Source organism: Athene noctua, chromosome 4, assembly GCF_965140245.1.
Source record: "Athene noctua chromosome 4, bAthNoc1.hap1.1, whole genome shotgun sequence".
In the NCBI taxonomy this organism is placed as follows: Eukaryota; Metazoa; Chordata; class Aves; order Strigiformes; family Strigidae; genus Athene; species Athene noctua.
The window spans coordinates 50,414,753-50,430,537 of NC_134040.1; the positions used below are offsets into that span (position 1 = coordinate 50,414,753).

Consider the following 15,785-nt stretch of genomic DNA (forward strand, 5'->3'; position numbering starts at 1 on the left):
AATTGGTGCTTGAACAAAGCTTCTGCAGGTGTGTCAAAACTACTTCGGTTCACTTGCCCAAAAGTAGATTTGAGCCTGACCTCACCGCACACCATGAGCTGGGAAATTCTGACTGTGTCCCTTTGCTAGCAAGTTACTGATGAAATTAATTTTAAATAGGCAAAAAAATGTAAAGGTTTTTTCTTCTGAGGAAATTATTCAAGGTTTGTTTAAATTCTGGACTGAGTTTCTTGGTTAGGGTCTCAGCCTGTTACTTTGCTGCTGCTGTTGGTTTGGTCAAAAAACCGTGCCAAAATCATGGTCAAAAAAAATGCCAAAAGAATGGAATCCCTTTTTGATCTGGTTGTCACAAGTTACATATAGTTTATTTCTGAACACCACTGAAAGAGCCATTGGATTGCATTTGTGATCTAAAGGCTGCTGTTAAGCCTCTAGCCTTCAGAAGTTTTGATATTTTATACAGTAAAAATATTTTTATTGGATTTGCCTTGAAAGGTAGACCCCTAATTGCAGTCTGGTTGCTCTGAAGGCCTGAAATGTCCCACTAGAAAGAGGTGTTCGCCCAGCTGGAGAGCAGTCTGGGGCTTTACCTTCCCTATTCCCAATCCCCCTCTCTTAACTTGGGGCTTTTCCTTTTCCTTTATTGTGTCTGGGCTAAGCTCTTTCCCCACCTTCCGGTCTTAAGAGCACCTACTGTGTTCATAGTTAGCTCTTGTTGTTTGGTTACCTTAATCTTCTTTACCTGCTGTTTAATGAACCGCTCCACCACCTACCCCTTTACCCCCTTATCTTCCTTTATTTTTACTTCTTAGTCACTTGGAGAACCTCTTTAAAGACTTTTCACCTTTTACTCCTTGGCTTCTTATTTGTTGGTCATTCTTTTCTCCCTTTATATCGATAGCTTTTCTTCCCTTTTATCATTAGTTCAGTACTTGCATTTTGTCATCTATACCACTCACCTCTGCTTTTTACAGCAAATTATGCTTTCCTCTGTCCATGCATAGGTCTTTAGGAAGGAGTTTTAATTAGAATTTGTTAAAGCTTTTTCACCGTTCATACCTTAGTGTGGTATTTCTTATCAAGCAGACTCTTTGGTCTGTCCTTTATAGTATGAATATTAGGAAGCGCTGTTTTCCTTAAGTCTGCAAATGTCAGTTGTCAGAAGAAAGATGCCCTGTGTCCTGCATGATAGGTCACAAAACACTGCTATTTCTTGAGGGATATTTGTCAGAGCCCTCTGCTCTGACGTTCTAAGGACCTTACAGTGGGACATGCTTGCACTCTTCATACTCTCAGGTGGCTCTAGAGAAAAAGGAAGGTTTTCTCCTGCTCTGGGAAATTATATCTGGTTTTATATGTTTTCACATGTCTCTGATAGAAGGGCTGGATGGAGGTGTATATGTGATTCTCTCTCTTTAAAGATACATGTATGCATTACATGCTTTAAGCACCCTTTTGAGGAACTGTGTAATACCTAAACTTGGTCCAACATCCCAGCTTGCATGCTGTTTTGTTGATAGTGATCTTGCATAGTGTACAGTTGTTCAAGATCTTTCAGTATGTTCCTGAAATGACTTCATCTTGCACAGCAAAACCTGCTGTAAGCTACGGAGCAGCTCCTACTGCAGGACATGCCAGCTAGAGCCAGCTAGCTTGGTGCTTCAGCAGGCAGAGGAGCTGCCAGATAAGCAGCTCACTCCAGCCCTTTGGTCTAAGACTTGAAAGAGCATGGAAACTGTCAGGAAATAGTTTTTGTATTAAAAAAGTTTAGCAAATGATACTGTCTCTTCAAGAGCTGTTCTAGTCAATAGAATAACTGCTACAAGTCACAAAAAATTTCTAGCAAGAACCTTAAAGCTACTGATTAAAAGACATTTCCAGAAGAGGACCTTTAGTTGCCCATCCTGATTCTTGATTGATGTGATTTCAAGTGTCTGCATTGCAACCCCAGTATAAATAGGCTGTAGCTGTCACCCTGCACATGGTGACATTTCTGACAGTGGGTAAGATCAGCCTGTGACCAGGGCATAAGATGTCATATTCCTTTGCACAGTCCTGTTGCCTATTGACACATCACAGTGTTGGACTAAAGTTTACAATAAAGGGCCATTTTGGAAAAACATACTTAGTGTACACCGGGTTTCACAACAAAGCCCTGTAAATGCATTAGAAATAGAGCAGTAAAAGGGAAGATTTATTGCTGTTAAAAGGCAACCTGAAGATTTGGGTCACTGGCTGCTCCTTGTCCATTTTGTTGGGGCTCATAATCGATTTACCTGGTATGGATGGACAAGTTCTTGCACTAACGTGTGAATGTTTGAGTTTCAGTTGTAGTTACTGGATACAGAGCAAACTAGGAAAAGACCTGAAGCAGCTGGAGGTCAGCAGTCTATTTTGAGGCTCAGTACAGCACATTTGGGGACTAAGATGTGTCCACCATAGTGTGGGGATTTTCATTCTACAAGGCAGGGAGATGAGTACATCATAAGATTACAGAGAAAAGGATTGAAAGGGTGGTGGGATGGTGGATAGGTTTTTTTATTCTTCTGTTATGGTCTTTTTTATTATATAAGCTCTGTCAGGCAATACATTTATGTCTTTTGCCCTTTTAAACATCATAATATTAACACACCTTTTAAGCAATCCGTTTTGAAGCTCTAAAATTAAAAAATAAGATGGCTCTTGCATCTTGGTTAGCCTAGATACCAGCTGTCTTCACAGTATGCATACACCAACTATACCGCTGGCTCCCAGAGATGGATTTGAAGTGCAGGGTGTTATTCTGGTGACAACCAAGGGTGCTGGTGGCAGATTTTTTCTTACAAGTCTCAGCCCTTTGGAGCCAACAATGCTGATCAGTACCTGAATTCAGAAGTCCCCAGTGCCAGGAGAGCCTTGCTGGAGCCATCAGTGTAGTTTCCAGGGCCCAAGTGGCATAACAAAACATGGGTGTTTTATGTCATACCTTGCCGCATTTGATTGTTTTCTTAAATAACAATGGAGATGATCTTTTGCCCTGAAACAGTACTTGGTGCTAGGCTGCAGACAGCATGGCTTTCAGAACTCGGGGAAACTGTTGAAAGCTGTACAGCTCTGTATTGACATGATAGGAAGCATTAAACCTGTGGTTGTCTCTTTTGCCCTCTCTGATCTCCTCCACCCTGAAAGTCCAGCACTTTTTCCCTGTGCTTAGCAGCTGCCCATGCAGCTTTCTAATTGTGAGCTGTTCTGTAGAAGCATATTTTTTCTTCTTTTTAAAGCCCATAAAGAACGAGACATTGGTTCAACATATGGAGAGCATTGGTTTGCGTAGGAGATGGTGTACACCAGAGCTTCGGAGTGGACTTGGAAACCAAGTGTGTAAAGCTGTTTCAGGGTGCTTGGAAGGCTTGTGGCTGTCAGTGAATTCCTAACCATAGGAAAAGGGTTATTCTGGGGGCCATGCGAAATAGAGCAGGGGATAGGTTAAACAGGTTTTTAAGTTACTGTTTGTTTTATTGGTTTTGTATGGTGGGTTGGAGTGAGAAAAGTAAATGGAAAGCAAATATTGATAGTTGTGAAAGGCTGCAAATTACAAAGCGTTTCCCTGAAAAGACAAACGCTTTGCAATTTGCAGCCTTTATGCTGTTGCAGGGTAAACTGCGTCTCAGTCACACACAATATAGAGCCTTTGAAATTCATGCATTTGCAGCCGCGCAAACCCCTTAGGTGTCCTAGGAAATACCCAGCTTCTGTGAACTAAATAGAACCTTATGAATTTGAGATCAAATTCAGTCTCTTAGCTTAAGTTAAAAAACAGCCTTTTTTAAAAAAAGGCTCCAAAAGAGATTATTGCAATTGAAAAGCATAATTGATTAATCCTCAAGTAATACATTTTTCAGGATTAAATATCATTTCACTTGGTGTTACTAATATTCCTTTGAACCAATTTATGAGCTTCCTTACGTTTATGTGTGTGGTTTTTGTCTTAATAATCCCCTTATATTAGTCACTGGAATTTTCATTTTCTACATATATTAAAATAGTATCTCAAGACAGGATTACAAAGAACTTCTGCTTTATGATCAGATGCTATTAAAACGCCTTCCTTTTCCTGTGCTTCCACCTTATACCAAAGCCATTTCTGGGTGCTGCAGTAAAGGAAAAAGGCCAAGTGGCGTTTCTTTTCCTTTTCATGGCATGGGGAAGGGACGAGCCAGGTGGAATCTCCTCCTGAAGAGCTGTTGGCTCTGTCCCAGGCTGCCCACCCCTGCAGACGCCTGCCTGGGGGCAGCCCAGCCAAGGGCAGGGTCAAGCTTGGGGCTGGAGGTGGGCTGAAGCCTGGCCTTGGGGAGAGGAAACCTGTTTGCCTGCTTTTTTAGGGGCATAAAGAGTTATTTTGTTCAGAACAGGATTTAACCTTTGCTCTAATCTTCAACTAGAGATGAACTTTCTGGTTTTTATGAGACCTACTTTGTTAAATCATTAAACAATGGCTGGAGAGCAGAGGGAAAGAAGGAGCCCCTTAATTTATGTCTTTTCATGTGGTGGCTCGCTTGTTCTGCTAAGAACTTATTCACATTTGTTTGGGATGAGCTCCTCTCCTCCACCCTTTGCCTCATGCCAGCCTGTGGGTATGGGGCAGTATTATTTGGTGCTGCTGAGTTTTGGCAGTGATCATAGCTTTCAGATTTTGTTGTCTGGATTTGAATACTCAAATACAAGTCACCTTACTTCCAGAAATGCTGATTTTCTCCCCCCCCACCATCCTTTTTGTGGAGCTGTGGTGCTCAGCTCTTCTCACCTGAGATGATTTAAGTGTGAATGTAGTTATCTGACTTTCTGGTGGCTCTGGGGAAGTGGTGGGTGAGTCGTTGTGGTTGATTTGATGCAGTGTCAGGTTAGGGACTGGGTATGCAGACTGGGGAGGGAATGATGACCGGGTCTCAGCTCAGTCACTGAAGCTGCCAATGGAACTCTTGGCCTGGAGCAAACATCAGCTAAACAGTGTTAGTTTAAGTCTTGGTGAAAGCTATTAAAGATAATATGTTTTACCTCTCATTTGCAATAGTTTACAAGAAGACAGAGCATTATCACCACTCAGCTGACACATACCAATTCATTAAGCCTTTGCAACTTGATCACGGATTTGTGGCCCTCAGAGGCGTGTGGGAAAATGCGTGTGCTTGAACTTGTCGGTATGCCATGATGGTTCAGCTGTCTCACTTCTTCCAGAGATGTTTGTCTACAAGAAGCGAACAGCTTTAACATGCTGTCATTGCTCTGGCCTCTCGTAGGTGGATCAAGTTCGAGGAGAAGGTAGAACAAGGTGGGGAGAGATGGAGCAAACCTCATGTGGCCACGTTGTCCCTGCACAGCTTGTTTGAATTGAGGATGTGTATAGAGAAAGGCTCAATAATGCTGGATATGGAGGCATCTTCTCTCCCGCAGGTGGTGGGTAAGTAAAGCTGCCTTGGCTTTTCCCCTCAACATTTCCCGCCAAATTTTTATTAACCGTGATGATGGTTTCACTGATCATGTTAATGAAAAAGCACTGCTTTTTCATAAATCCAGAAAATAAAGAGATAATCCTCCAATGAATAACAGGGAAATCTAGAAAGTATATGGTGAAGGATAGCAGATAAATGAAAAGAGTTGTTCTCAGTTCAGGAGGAAAAGTAAAAGAATTGACTTCAGTAATAATTAGTTTTTTGCTGATTATCTAGAACCATTTGGATCCTGAATGACATACCCTAAGTTATACCCTAAGGTACAGCTATGTGTGGGTGAAAGGAATAGCATATGCTGACAATTTCTGTTCACTACCAGAGACATGACATGTAACAAGCCAGAGATACCTGGCAAGCATCGCTTTGTGCAGCATGTCAGCCCGTGTGGTCAAAATGTAGGCAGCATTCAGATGTGGTACCAGGGTGGGCCACTGAAGAGCAGTGGGGGTCTGCTTAAGATGGGGGGGGGGCTCCCCTCCAGCAAAGGCAAGTGAAGAGCAGCCGCAGTACCATCTGGTGCTTCACTCTGCTGAATGGGATGGCAATTTTTTTGCAGTCAAAATAGATGTGGCCTGGGATGACACTTAGTGACATTGCTGAGAGCTATACGATGTTCCCGTTGATGTGTGAGAAGACACAAAAATAAATTTTAAAAGCAAGCCATCATGTGGAGGTACATTTAACTAAAGCCCTGAGTTTAGAAGCCTTTCTGTGAAGAGGTGTAGGAAGAGCAAAGTAAAATAAACCCCCCAGTAAACTCAGTGCTTTGAATTACAATCTCAGGAAGCAGGCTCAAAATTGTTCTGGCATGAAATTATCAAATATAAGTGTTGCACTAGTTTGTAAGACTTGGAATACCAAAAGCTGTCTCTGATGTTATCTGCAAAGTTTTGAGCTTAGTTTTGTAGATGCTTATGGTGGTGTTTTTCTTTCTTTTTGTGTCTGTATATCCAAAGCACAGTTTTGCAAACATAAAAAAAAATCAAACCACCAAAACCCTCCGAGTTTTATACTGAAGCTGAACATGCTTCAGAAGATGGCAGCTGATGTCAGTGGTCCAAAACTTAACCCTCAAACATTAAATTTCTTTTTGAAGTCACATCAAGATATCACTTTCAATATCCTTCTTCAATACCAAAGTTAAATCTAATTCCTGGGAGGTTAAATTACAAATCCATAGCTGCTGTTGCTGTAACACGACTCAGAGTGGGGTATTTTTGCTGGTCCAGATCCTTAATCAGATAGGTAGGGATGTCCAGGAAGCCTGCAGACTTGGTTTTCAGAACTATTTAATCATGATCACTTGGTTGGTGTCTAGTAGTGGCACACAGCAAAGAAACACTTGGAGCTCTCTTTGTTGATTTGTGTTATGTCAGAAACACGGAAGGGAAGAAATATTTGCCAAATAGAGAAGGATAAACCTGATGAGGAAAGATGAGTTGTTCTGAAGGAAGTATTCCAAAAACCACTAGCAAAAAATATGAACAACAAAAGCTTACAGAAAAATGGCACTTTACAAAAATAAACCTTTTGCCAAACATTTTGTCTAACTGTACCTACATGCATATAATCATCCTTTTCTGAGTTTGGATGGAAGAACTAGGCTTTTTTCCCTAGTGGTTTGAAGAGGCATTAATTCTTGGGCAGCATATAGGGGATGACTTTCTGACTCACTGAGTTAGCAAATGTGATGCATGTTCTGCCTCCCCTTTCCCATAACTTGTATTATTAGCACAAATAAAAGTTACTGGTAGACAAATGAGAGCTTCCACTTTCCCTTGGGGGACAGCATGTTAACTGAAGTAATCAAGGGAACAACTTAATGTGAGATTTAATGCACAATAGAGATTCTTAATAAATCTGGCTACCTTTCTTTTCTTTCTCCTCTGGGATAGGGGAGCAGAAAGGAGAGAACTGATGGAAAGTGAGCAGTCTTTTCAGTGGGCTGGGAGACTTTTTTCGTGGTGATTCAGTTTAAGGCAAAGCGACATAGTACATCCTGTGACCATTGGAGCAAGTTCTGCCTTTTGTAGTTGCTGTCATTTTACTTCAGTTCCGAGAGTGATTTAATTAGTCACTCATCTCCAGGACTTTTTCCTGTCATAAAATTAGGTTTTACTGGGGGCCTGCAAGGTGAATTCAGGGCCCATTGAATCTGATAGACATTCTACCATGTTGCTTTTGAGAGCATACTGGAACTTGCATTGTAGTTGTAGCTTCTTAACAAATATACAGGGTCAGAGCAGATTCCCTTTCTGAACCAAGGACCATCTTGTCCTGGGTACAGTTGATTTAAAATAGCCTCAAGTGGCATGTAAGAAAATAACAGAAGGGAGTCTTGGTGCAGTAGGTATTTGTCCATGTCTGATGGGTTTTGCTGTACGGAAATGCTTATGTTTCGTTTCAAAATAATTGTCTATAAGAGAGTCCCATTAAAAATAAAATGGTGAAATCTGGTGGTGGTTTTGAGATGGAAAGGAAAGCCTTCAAAAAAGTAGGGTGAAAATAATCCATCTCTCTTCCCCCTGCTCTCCATTGATGCAGCTGAGTTTTGTGCTTTGTGATTAACTGTCCTCTCTCCCCTTTCTTTGCATGTGACAGAAATGATCGTTGACAATCAGATCGAGACGGGGCTTTTGAAATCGGAACTGAAGGACAAAGTCACCTACACACTGCTTAGGAAGCACCGACACCAGACCAAGAAATCCAACCTGCGCTCTCTGGCTGACATTGGAAAGACCGTCTCCAGTGCAAGTAGGATGTTTTCCAACCCCGATAATGGTAATGCAGAGGCTAACTGGCTATAGCCTTCCGGTTTAAAGCAACCCACCAAACTTGGCCGCCAAAAAACTAACTGCGTTGCCTTGACAATGCTTTTCTAACCCATGATTAGCGTAGTGAGACCCATGCTGATAACATGTCAGTGGTGGGCTCTGAAGGCTGCTTTGGCCGTGGCACATCGCTCTAACCACATCTTCACTGGACTGAGTAGGAGAGGAGGGGAAGCAGCAGGCAGGCAGCAGGGAAGGGCAGGGGGATGCTCTTGCATCTGGCTTATAGGAGGTGATGTAGGAACAACGATAGGAAAGAGATTTACAAAAAAACTCCAACCATGCCTGAACCTCAAAGGCCGATCATTTGAAATGTTTGGGCAGAGACAAAGTTTTCATGCGCATTCGATTTCTGTAATGGATGGTGTCGTTGGCACTCTTAATCAAAAATTATGTGATAGTAGCATATAGCTTGCATTTTATTGCCATACAATCCTTGTCCAGTGTGGGTAAAGCTGATTTCCATCTTGCTTTATTATTCCAAGTTTGTTTTGTGGTGTATTGTTGTGAATATGTCTCTCTCTCTAAAAACGGCATAATAGATAGTGCCATGTTTATAGTGGTGTCTACAAATAATGTGTGTATGTGCGTGGATGCAGACAGCTGTAGAGGCCTTGGCAACAACTCGGTACTTAGCCATACATTGAGATTTGCAGTCATCTTACTAGTGGTAATCAAAAAAGAGGAGTTTTAAGCCTATTATCATGTCTTCGAGTTCTGTCAACTGTCTCTTGTCGCAGTCTGAAGATTTGTCTAAAAATTGCCATTTTAAAATACCCAGAAAATAAGCGAGTGAAGAAACTATTTTTTTCTTGCTACATTTAAGGCCTCTTAGCTTTCTGTGTTCTGCTTCTAAAACTCACCCTAACATTTCTTCCTAACTTATTATCACACTTTGTTAATATTTCCTACTTTTTATCATCCTTTGCTTTTGCAACAGGTGTGTATGTGCATGTGAAAAATATTTATTGCTCTTGATGGTGCATCTTGTCATGTACGAGTGCCTTGTTAATGCAGTGATTAAGTGAACAACACAAAGGCTTAATAACAGAGTAAAATCAAGGGAATATCCTGGGCATGCAGCTTTTCAGTGACTATTCTTGTAGAAGTCCAGTGGAGCGAAGAGAGAGGAACTGTGCTGTGGAGAAATTGCAGTTCTGGGGAAGGAGCTCAGCTTGGTCAGATGGGGTGATTGATGCATGCCCAAGAGAGGGGGAGCCTCTTCCAGAGCACACTGTAATGAGAGGAAGAGTTCTTCTGGCCATCACCAAGTTTTGCTCTTGGCCTGCAAATTCCCACAACCCTTGAGCAGTCACCTTTCTAATTGGGAAATATCCTTGGGTGCCTGTGGAGGGTCAGACTCAAGAGAGGTGTTGTTCAGGAACTCTGGCTAAACTGTTGCTCCTCAAGCCCCCCCTGCTCGTTTCTTATTAACCATGGGCATAAAATCTGTAGGTGCCTCAGTTTTTTGCCCTTAAATCAGCCAGGCACTTCAGATCCCCAGAGGATGCCTTAGTCATGTCAGGACTGGGCACCCAGTTATTTGTGTTTGTTTTCAGTTGGGATTAAGAAATTATGTTCTTTCCAGCACATGCCCTGGGGCTTTCCATCGCGTTCTCCCCACTGTTTGTGTAACAGGCATCTGCTTTCTGTTAAAAGAAGGAAATGGCTGTTGCAGGTAAAATGCATAAATTTTGTTTGTGGTGATGTCTATCAGTTACCACCTCCCTGACTACTCCTCTTTCTGGACCTTTGAAAAGATGAACAGATTTGCTTGGAAGAGAAGAATCCTGGACTGTAGCCATGCTGTATGGGAGGCAAAACATAAGACAGATGTTTCTTTAGCACGTGTCTTGCTTGCTTCAGTTGCCTTGTGCGAGGTGTAGGGGATGCCCTCAATGCTTGACTCCAGCCCCAACCCCCTCTCCTGCAGGTAGGCACTGCGACACCGAGGGTTATGCTGACTTGGAGAGATGTTTCCAGGCTGGCCCACAGTACGCTTGTGATGCCACCGTCAGACCTATCACTCTCCTGTCACGTGGGAGATGAGCAGACAAACTCCTGACTGTTGGGAGTGCCTCTGTGTTTGGGCAATGATACGCTTTTTTCCTCTGTTACTGTTGAACAAGTCTTAAAGTTTAGTGTTTTATTCCAGGTACCTGTCTCAGTTGAGTTCCTAAGGCATAGAAATGTAAAGAAACCTTTAGGACTGACTGTGTGGCATTGCTGTGATTGGTGACTCCTTTGGACACAACAAGAATCTTAAGCGAAGGAGATGGAACAGGCTCTGTTTACACAGCACAGGCTCTGTTCACAGCGTACATCCACCTTCTGCCTCTGTATTGCATCTATTTTTCCTGTACCGCATGCTTGTAACAACCTCCTTTTTTTCAGCAGCTGATGAATGTCAAATTGTTCCTTTCTGCAGTTGAAATCATTCCCTGAGGAGCCATCAAAATCTCAGGGTGTTAAAGACAAATTAGAACTTACTTAAGGGGTTTGAAGGTAAATCATGCTCTGTGGTTTATTTAACTATACCTTGGACAGTAAGCCTGGTCTCTTCGCTGTACGGAGCTTGACTTTCAGGGCCGGTTAAAGAGAAAATAATAGCCTGCTTATCCTGGGAAGGATGATGCTGACAAAGGGCGGTCATCTAAGTTCTTTCTCCATGGCCTGCTTATTTTTCATGGCTAAAGGCATCCTTTACTCAAATCCTAGGTGATTTTGTTTTTCATTCATTTCTGTTTCTTGTTCAAAGGGGCTATGCAGCTCCTGGCTCAGTTGGACTGATTCTCAAGAAATTCTTTCCTGGCTCTGTGTAGCCCACTGGCTGACCTTCAGCTACTCCTTTCATGTTGTTTTGCCTCTGTTTTCCCACCTGGGATGTTGATGTGTTATGAGAATATATAATGCATTATCTTCTGTGACACTTCAAGGGCTTTGAGACTTAAGGAGGGAGAGACTTACATACAAAGGGAAATACTTCATGAATAGTTGTTACCGTTATTTATTATTTACACTTTAATGAAAAAGTAACTCCAGAATGTATTTGATCAAGTCATACCACACTCCCTGGAATTCAATGAGTGCTTCTCATTTACTTCTAATGGCAGAATTTTTCCTTTAGACAGATAAAATTTTAATGAAACTAACAGGAGTGCAGCTGTCTCTCAACATGGCTAATTGCAATAATGCAAGTGCCATCAGCCCCAAGCATTCATGAATTTCCCTAGAGTTTCTTTCCAGGTAGGTATTTCCTTTCAGTGTCTACCTTTCATTTCAGTGTCAGTCCAGCTTTCATCCGATATTCGTGCTGCTGCCAGGTCCCTGTGAACAGCAGCCCCTCTGTGCATTACTTGCTTCTCACCTCTGCACAAGAGGTTTACAGGCTGGTGTATTTCAGAAGCAGCTTGGCTTTCTGCTTAACTGACATTTACTGCTGCTGTTAGAAGGGGGAACTCCTCATCTCTAGATTACCCCTAAAATGCACTGATGTAAATTACAAAGCACCCTGCTTGTTTAATGGACACATTTACTGTGTGTTCATTAAGAGCTGTTAATGAAGCAATCGTTACTGAAGCTGAACCAGACTCTGCTGTAGGTTATGTGTAAAAAATATTATGCAACTTTTACTGGACAGTCACAATCGATTTGGACTGAATTGATTTTGATAGGTACCTGATTACATTAAATTACTTTCAGAAACACTTATTTAAGAAATACTTTAGCATAGCATGGATTCTGCCCATGATTTTCTTTTCTTTTCTTTTCTTTTTTTTTTTTTTTTTTTTTTTTTTTTGGCAGGGCAGTTAGTCTTAAAACCCAAATTAAATAATGACAGATTTCTTCAAGAGTATTTGTTAGATCTGAAATCTGGGAATATCCCCTGGGCCATGGTTCTCAAAGATATTGAGGTGCTGTATCTCACTGATTTCAGAGTGCTTAAATAACTAAGATGTAGGGGCTCTAAAATTTTCTTAACCTCATGATAAGCTTGTATAAACTCCTGTTCTGGTTTTATGTTTAATCATAGTTAATACTTCTGCATGTGTCTTAAGATATTCTTTGTGCATAAATCATGAAAAAGGTAAATAAGCAGAAGTTGCTAAGACTTCACCAGTGAAAATGAGTGTATTTTTGCTCTGCCTCCTCCTTTCATTTCACTGCTCTTTTTGAAGATAAGGCTTAGTAGCAATCAGATTGACTGAAACATGGAAGTTTTGAGTGGCAGAGGTGTGGACTGCATGCCTTTTATTCATTGCTGCATCATGAAGATTAATATTTGGATCATGCTTGTGGGAGGATGTTTTCTCAGAAATCCTTTTGCTCTTGGGAAAGAAATTGGGCAAAAATTGGTAGTTTTTTGTGTGACATGGGGTGGAGGAGGATAAATCAGAGCACTCCTTTGCTGTCCATTCATCAGGAAAAATATGATTATCAAAAAGCTGAGCAGACAAAGATATATCAAGTAATTACTCAAAGTTACCTTACAAAGACACCTCCCTTTTTATTTCTTTTATTGGTGAAAGGTTGAGCTCTAGGAAGTGTTCAACAAGGACATTTTGATTTTACATTTCAATTGAACTCCTGCAGGGTTTTTTTGACAGGTTTTTTTGTATGTCTTGTTTTGTTGACTGGCTTTCTAAGAGCTCTTTTTGTCCTTTCCTGGCACAGGATACAGCACTTGACATGAAGCCCTGCAATTAATAACGTATATATACCCTAGCAGCTCTCCAGCAGTCCTTGCTGTTGCGTTGTAATGCAGGTCTGCCATGGGTTTGTGGCTGTATAAAGTGAGAACCATGGTCACCGTTCCTTATGCAGGTCCCTGAGGACTGTCTAATCACTGTTTAGCAGTGCTTTGGTGGTATATTTGCTATGCATTTTTGACATTTTTGTTTAAAAGCTTCCTGCCTGCCAGCATTTATAATTTAACGCCTGTGAGAGCCTTTGGCAAAGTGTTGAAGTGGTCCAATCATACTAAAACCAATCTGGCAGAGGCTGTAAAAATCTGTGATGTGTTTAAGCATGAGTGTTTAACCACCGTAAATAATGGCATGCTACCTTCACCACGCAGATGGTGTCTGTGCTGCCCAAACACCTCATGAACGTTAATTTTGCTGGGCTGACGGTGTAGTTTGGAAACAGTTGAGTTAAAACAACTGTTAGGCTGCCTGTAACACATCAGTTGATGCATTGAGAGAAGGCTAGCTAGCAACAGATGGAAACTTTTCTCCTCTGAAAGTTTTTACTCTACGTTAGATTTAAGCTTTATTCAGTTAAATGTTTTTCATACAAACTGCATCCTCAGTCCTTTTAGAGAGTTGAATGATGGTGTCAGCTGAATAATACCAGCACAGGAGGAGAGAAGTTTGTCAGAAACAAGATATTTTTCAAGGAATGCTTTGAAAAACCCCACCAGTGTATTCAGCTGTTTGCATTATTTGAAGCACTGCAGACTAAGGTATGCATTTCCAAGCCCAAATTGGTGTGCCTGAGTGCATACATGGTCAGGATGCTCAAAGTTGGCTTCTACAGGGACATGACTTGATTTTTTTTTTTTTTTTTTTTTTTTTTTTTTGAAAGAGCTGTGTGTCTGCTGTTCTTACTGACCACACTGCAGCTTGGGGCTGCTCAGCACTGCCAGCGCTGGGGCTGCCTTACTCAGTTGCTTGAAACCCACTTCTAAGATACTTGAATTTTAGACACCAGGGATGGCAAACTGGCTCCAGACCTGCTGACTGAACACTGAGAGGTGGAGCTACAGAGGAGATGTCGTGCTCCAAATGAGGGGGCTTACCACTTTGGCCACCAAACTATGCAGAAGGGTGCACTTGTGGGTAACTGCGACTGTTCAAACACTCTATCTCCTACCTGGCTTGCTTGTGCAATTGCTTGAGCATTTCTTTCTTGCCTTTTTTTTTTTCTTTGACTTTTCAACTTTGCTCTCTCCTTCCTCTTTGCTGCTGCTATTGTCTCCTGCTTGCACCGTACAAGCACGCAGCCCACTCGAGAGCTCCGTGCCCTGTCTAGCAACCCGCACGTTGGATGATGAAATCCGAGTGCAGCTCAGCCCCAGCGTGGGATGGCTCAGTAAGTCCTGGGCAGGGGCAGGGGCGGGCGGGTTGGGGGACATTAGAGGAAGAGGAACGGGTGACTCGCACCAGCCCGTCTCCTAATGCTTTCTGCTGCCTTAACAGTGGGAAGACTGCAAATGTGTTCCTTGTGGAATGGCTGCTGCTCTGGCTGTCCATGTTACCCCCACTATCCCCTCCCGCTGCTCTATTTCACTCTGGTTTGCTTTTTCCTTCGTCTGGGATAAAACAGGTAGGTCAGCCTGCACTCCCCTTCAGGCAGTGGTCTCCCTCCTAAGCCATCTAGTAACATTTCTTTCCATCTGTTGAAGTATCCTTTAGCTGTTAAAAGGGCTTCATGGATTTTGCCACCAGTGCAGTATTATAAATGCAATAAGCTTAAATATTTTAATTTACATATAAATTAAATAGAAAAATAGGCTCCCTTTGTCACACAGCTAGCAGGCCCCACCAACTTTCTCAGTGATGAGCTGGACTTCTCTCAGGCCCTGCTTCTTTCTGATTATCCTTTGTAAAACAATACTGACCAGGAGCCTTGCTGATCACAGAGGAGCATGCTGTTCCCGTTGGAAGGCACGGTTTATTGCACTGATGGCACAGAGACGTTCTTTATAGGCCATAGCAATCTACAGCAATCTGAATTTCAGGGTATTCCTCATGACAGATAGCTACTGAGCCTATTAGTAGAATGAGGTAATAACATGGAGGGGTTTGGACTGCCTGCCTTACTTGTTGCACCAGTACTCGACTGAGTGCAGCCAAGAGACAGTAATGTAAATTAGGCCTGAATCAGGAAATTATCTTTAGTTAGCAAACTGCATTTAAGGGTGAACATTGTGTGCTCAAGTCTTTGGTTGAGGTCTCAGCAGCAGAAACTTTTTACTCGGCTGGTTTGTTCAGGGGTCCGAGAGCCTGTGGGCTGAGAAGCTTATTGCTTCCTTCTGCTCCCATATTTCTTCTCAATTCAAAGAAGCTGCTCACCTGAGGACCCCCAAGTTTTTGAGGTTGTTTCTTTCCCCTGTCTTATGTCTTTCTTAGAAGCAGTATTGCTAGGTTTAGACTGAGAGATGACCTTGTCTCACTGGTGAGTCTGCTGCAGAGAGTTGTTCTTAGGAGCAGACTTGTTATACAAACATTAAAAAAAAAAATTAGTATTAGACATGTCCCTCCTGGATTTGGGTCTTCAGAGGTGCACAACCATTAGGAACCTGAGTCAGAAGGGATTTAGGCTGTACAGATTTAGATCACAGTCTCCACAAAGCCAAATGGCTTTTGAGACAACACTGCACATATTGGGTCTTGCATTTCTAGCAGCATTTTTCTGTTAGTGACTTTACTTGGCAGTCAAGGCAAACTCAGGGATTTGGGGA

General features: G+C 42.1%; 1 protein-coding gene across 10 annotated transcripts in view; it reads left to right on the forward strand.

Moving 5' to 3' along the window:
* SLC4A4 (solute carrier family 4 member 4) overlaps positions 1-15,785 on the forward strand; it is a 231,478-nt gene that overhangs the window by 139,282 nt on the left and 76,411 nt on the right. For 5 of the 10 annotated variants that reach the window (XM_074905331.1, XM_074905328.1, XM_074905330.1 and 2 more), the window contains 3 exons: positions 5,277-5,437; positions 8,091-8,270; positions 14,318-14,413. In XM_074905331.1, the coding sequence (XP_074761432.1) occupies positions 5,277-5,437; positions 8,091-8,270; positions 14,318-14,413 (437 nt within the window). The remainder of the gene's footprint in view (positions 1-5,276; positions 5,438-8,090; positions 8,271-14,317; positions 14,414-15,785) is intronic. The other 5 variants (XM_074905333.1, XM_074905329.1, XM_074905334.1 and 2 more) reach the window with 3 other exon arrangements.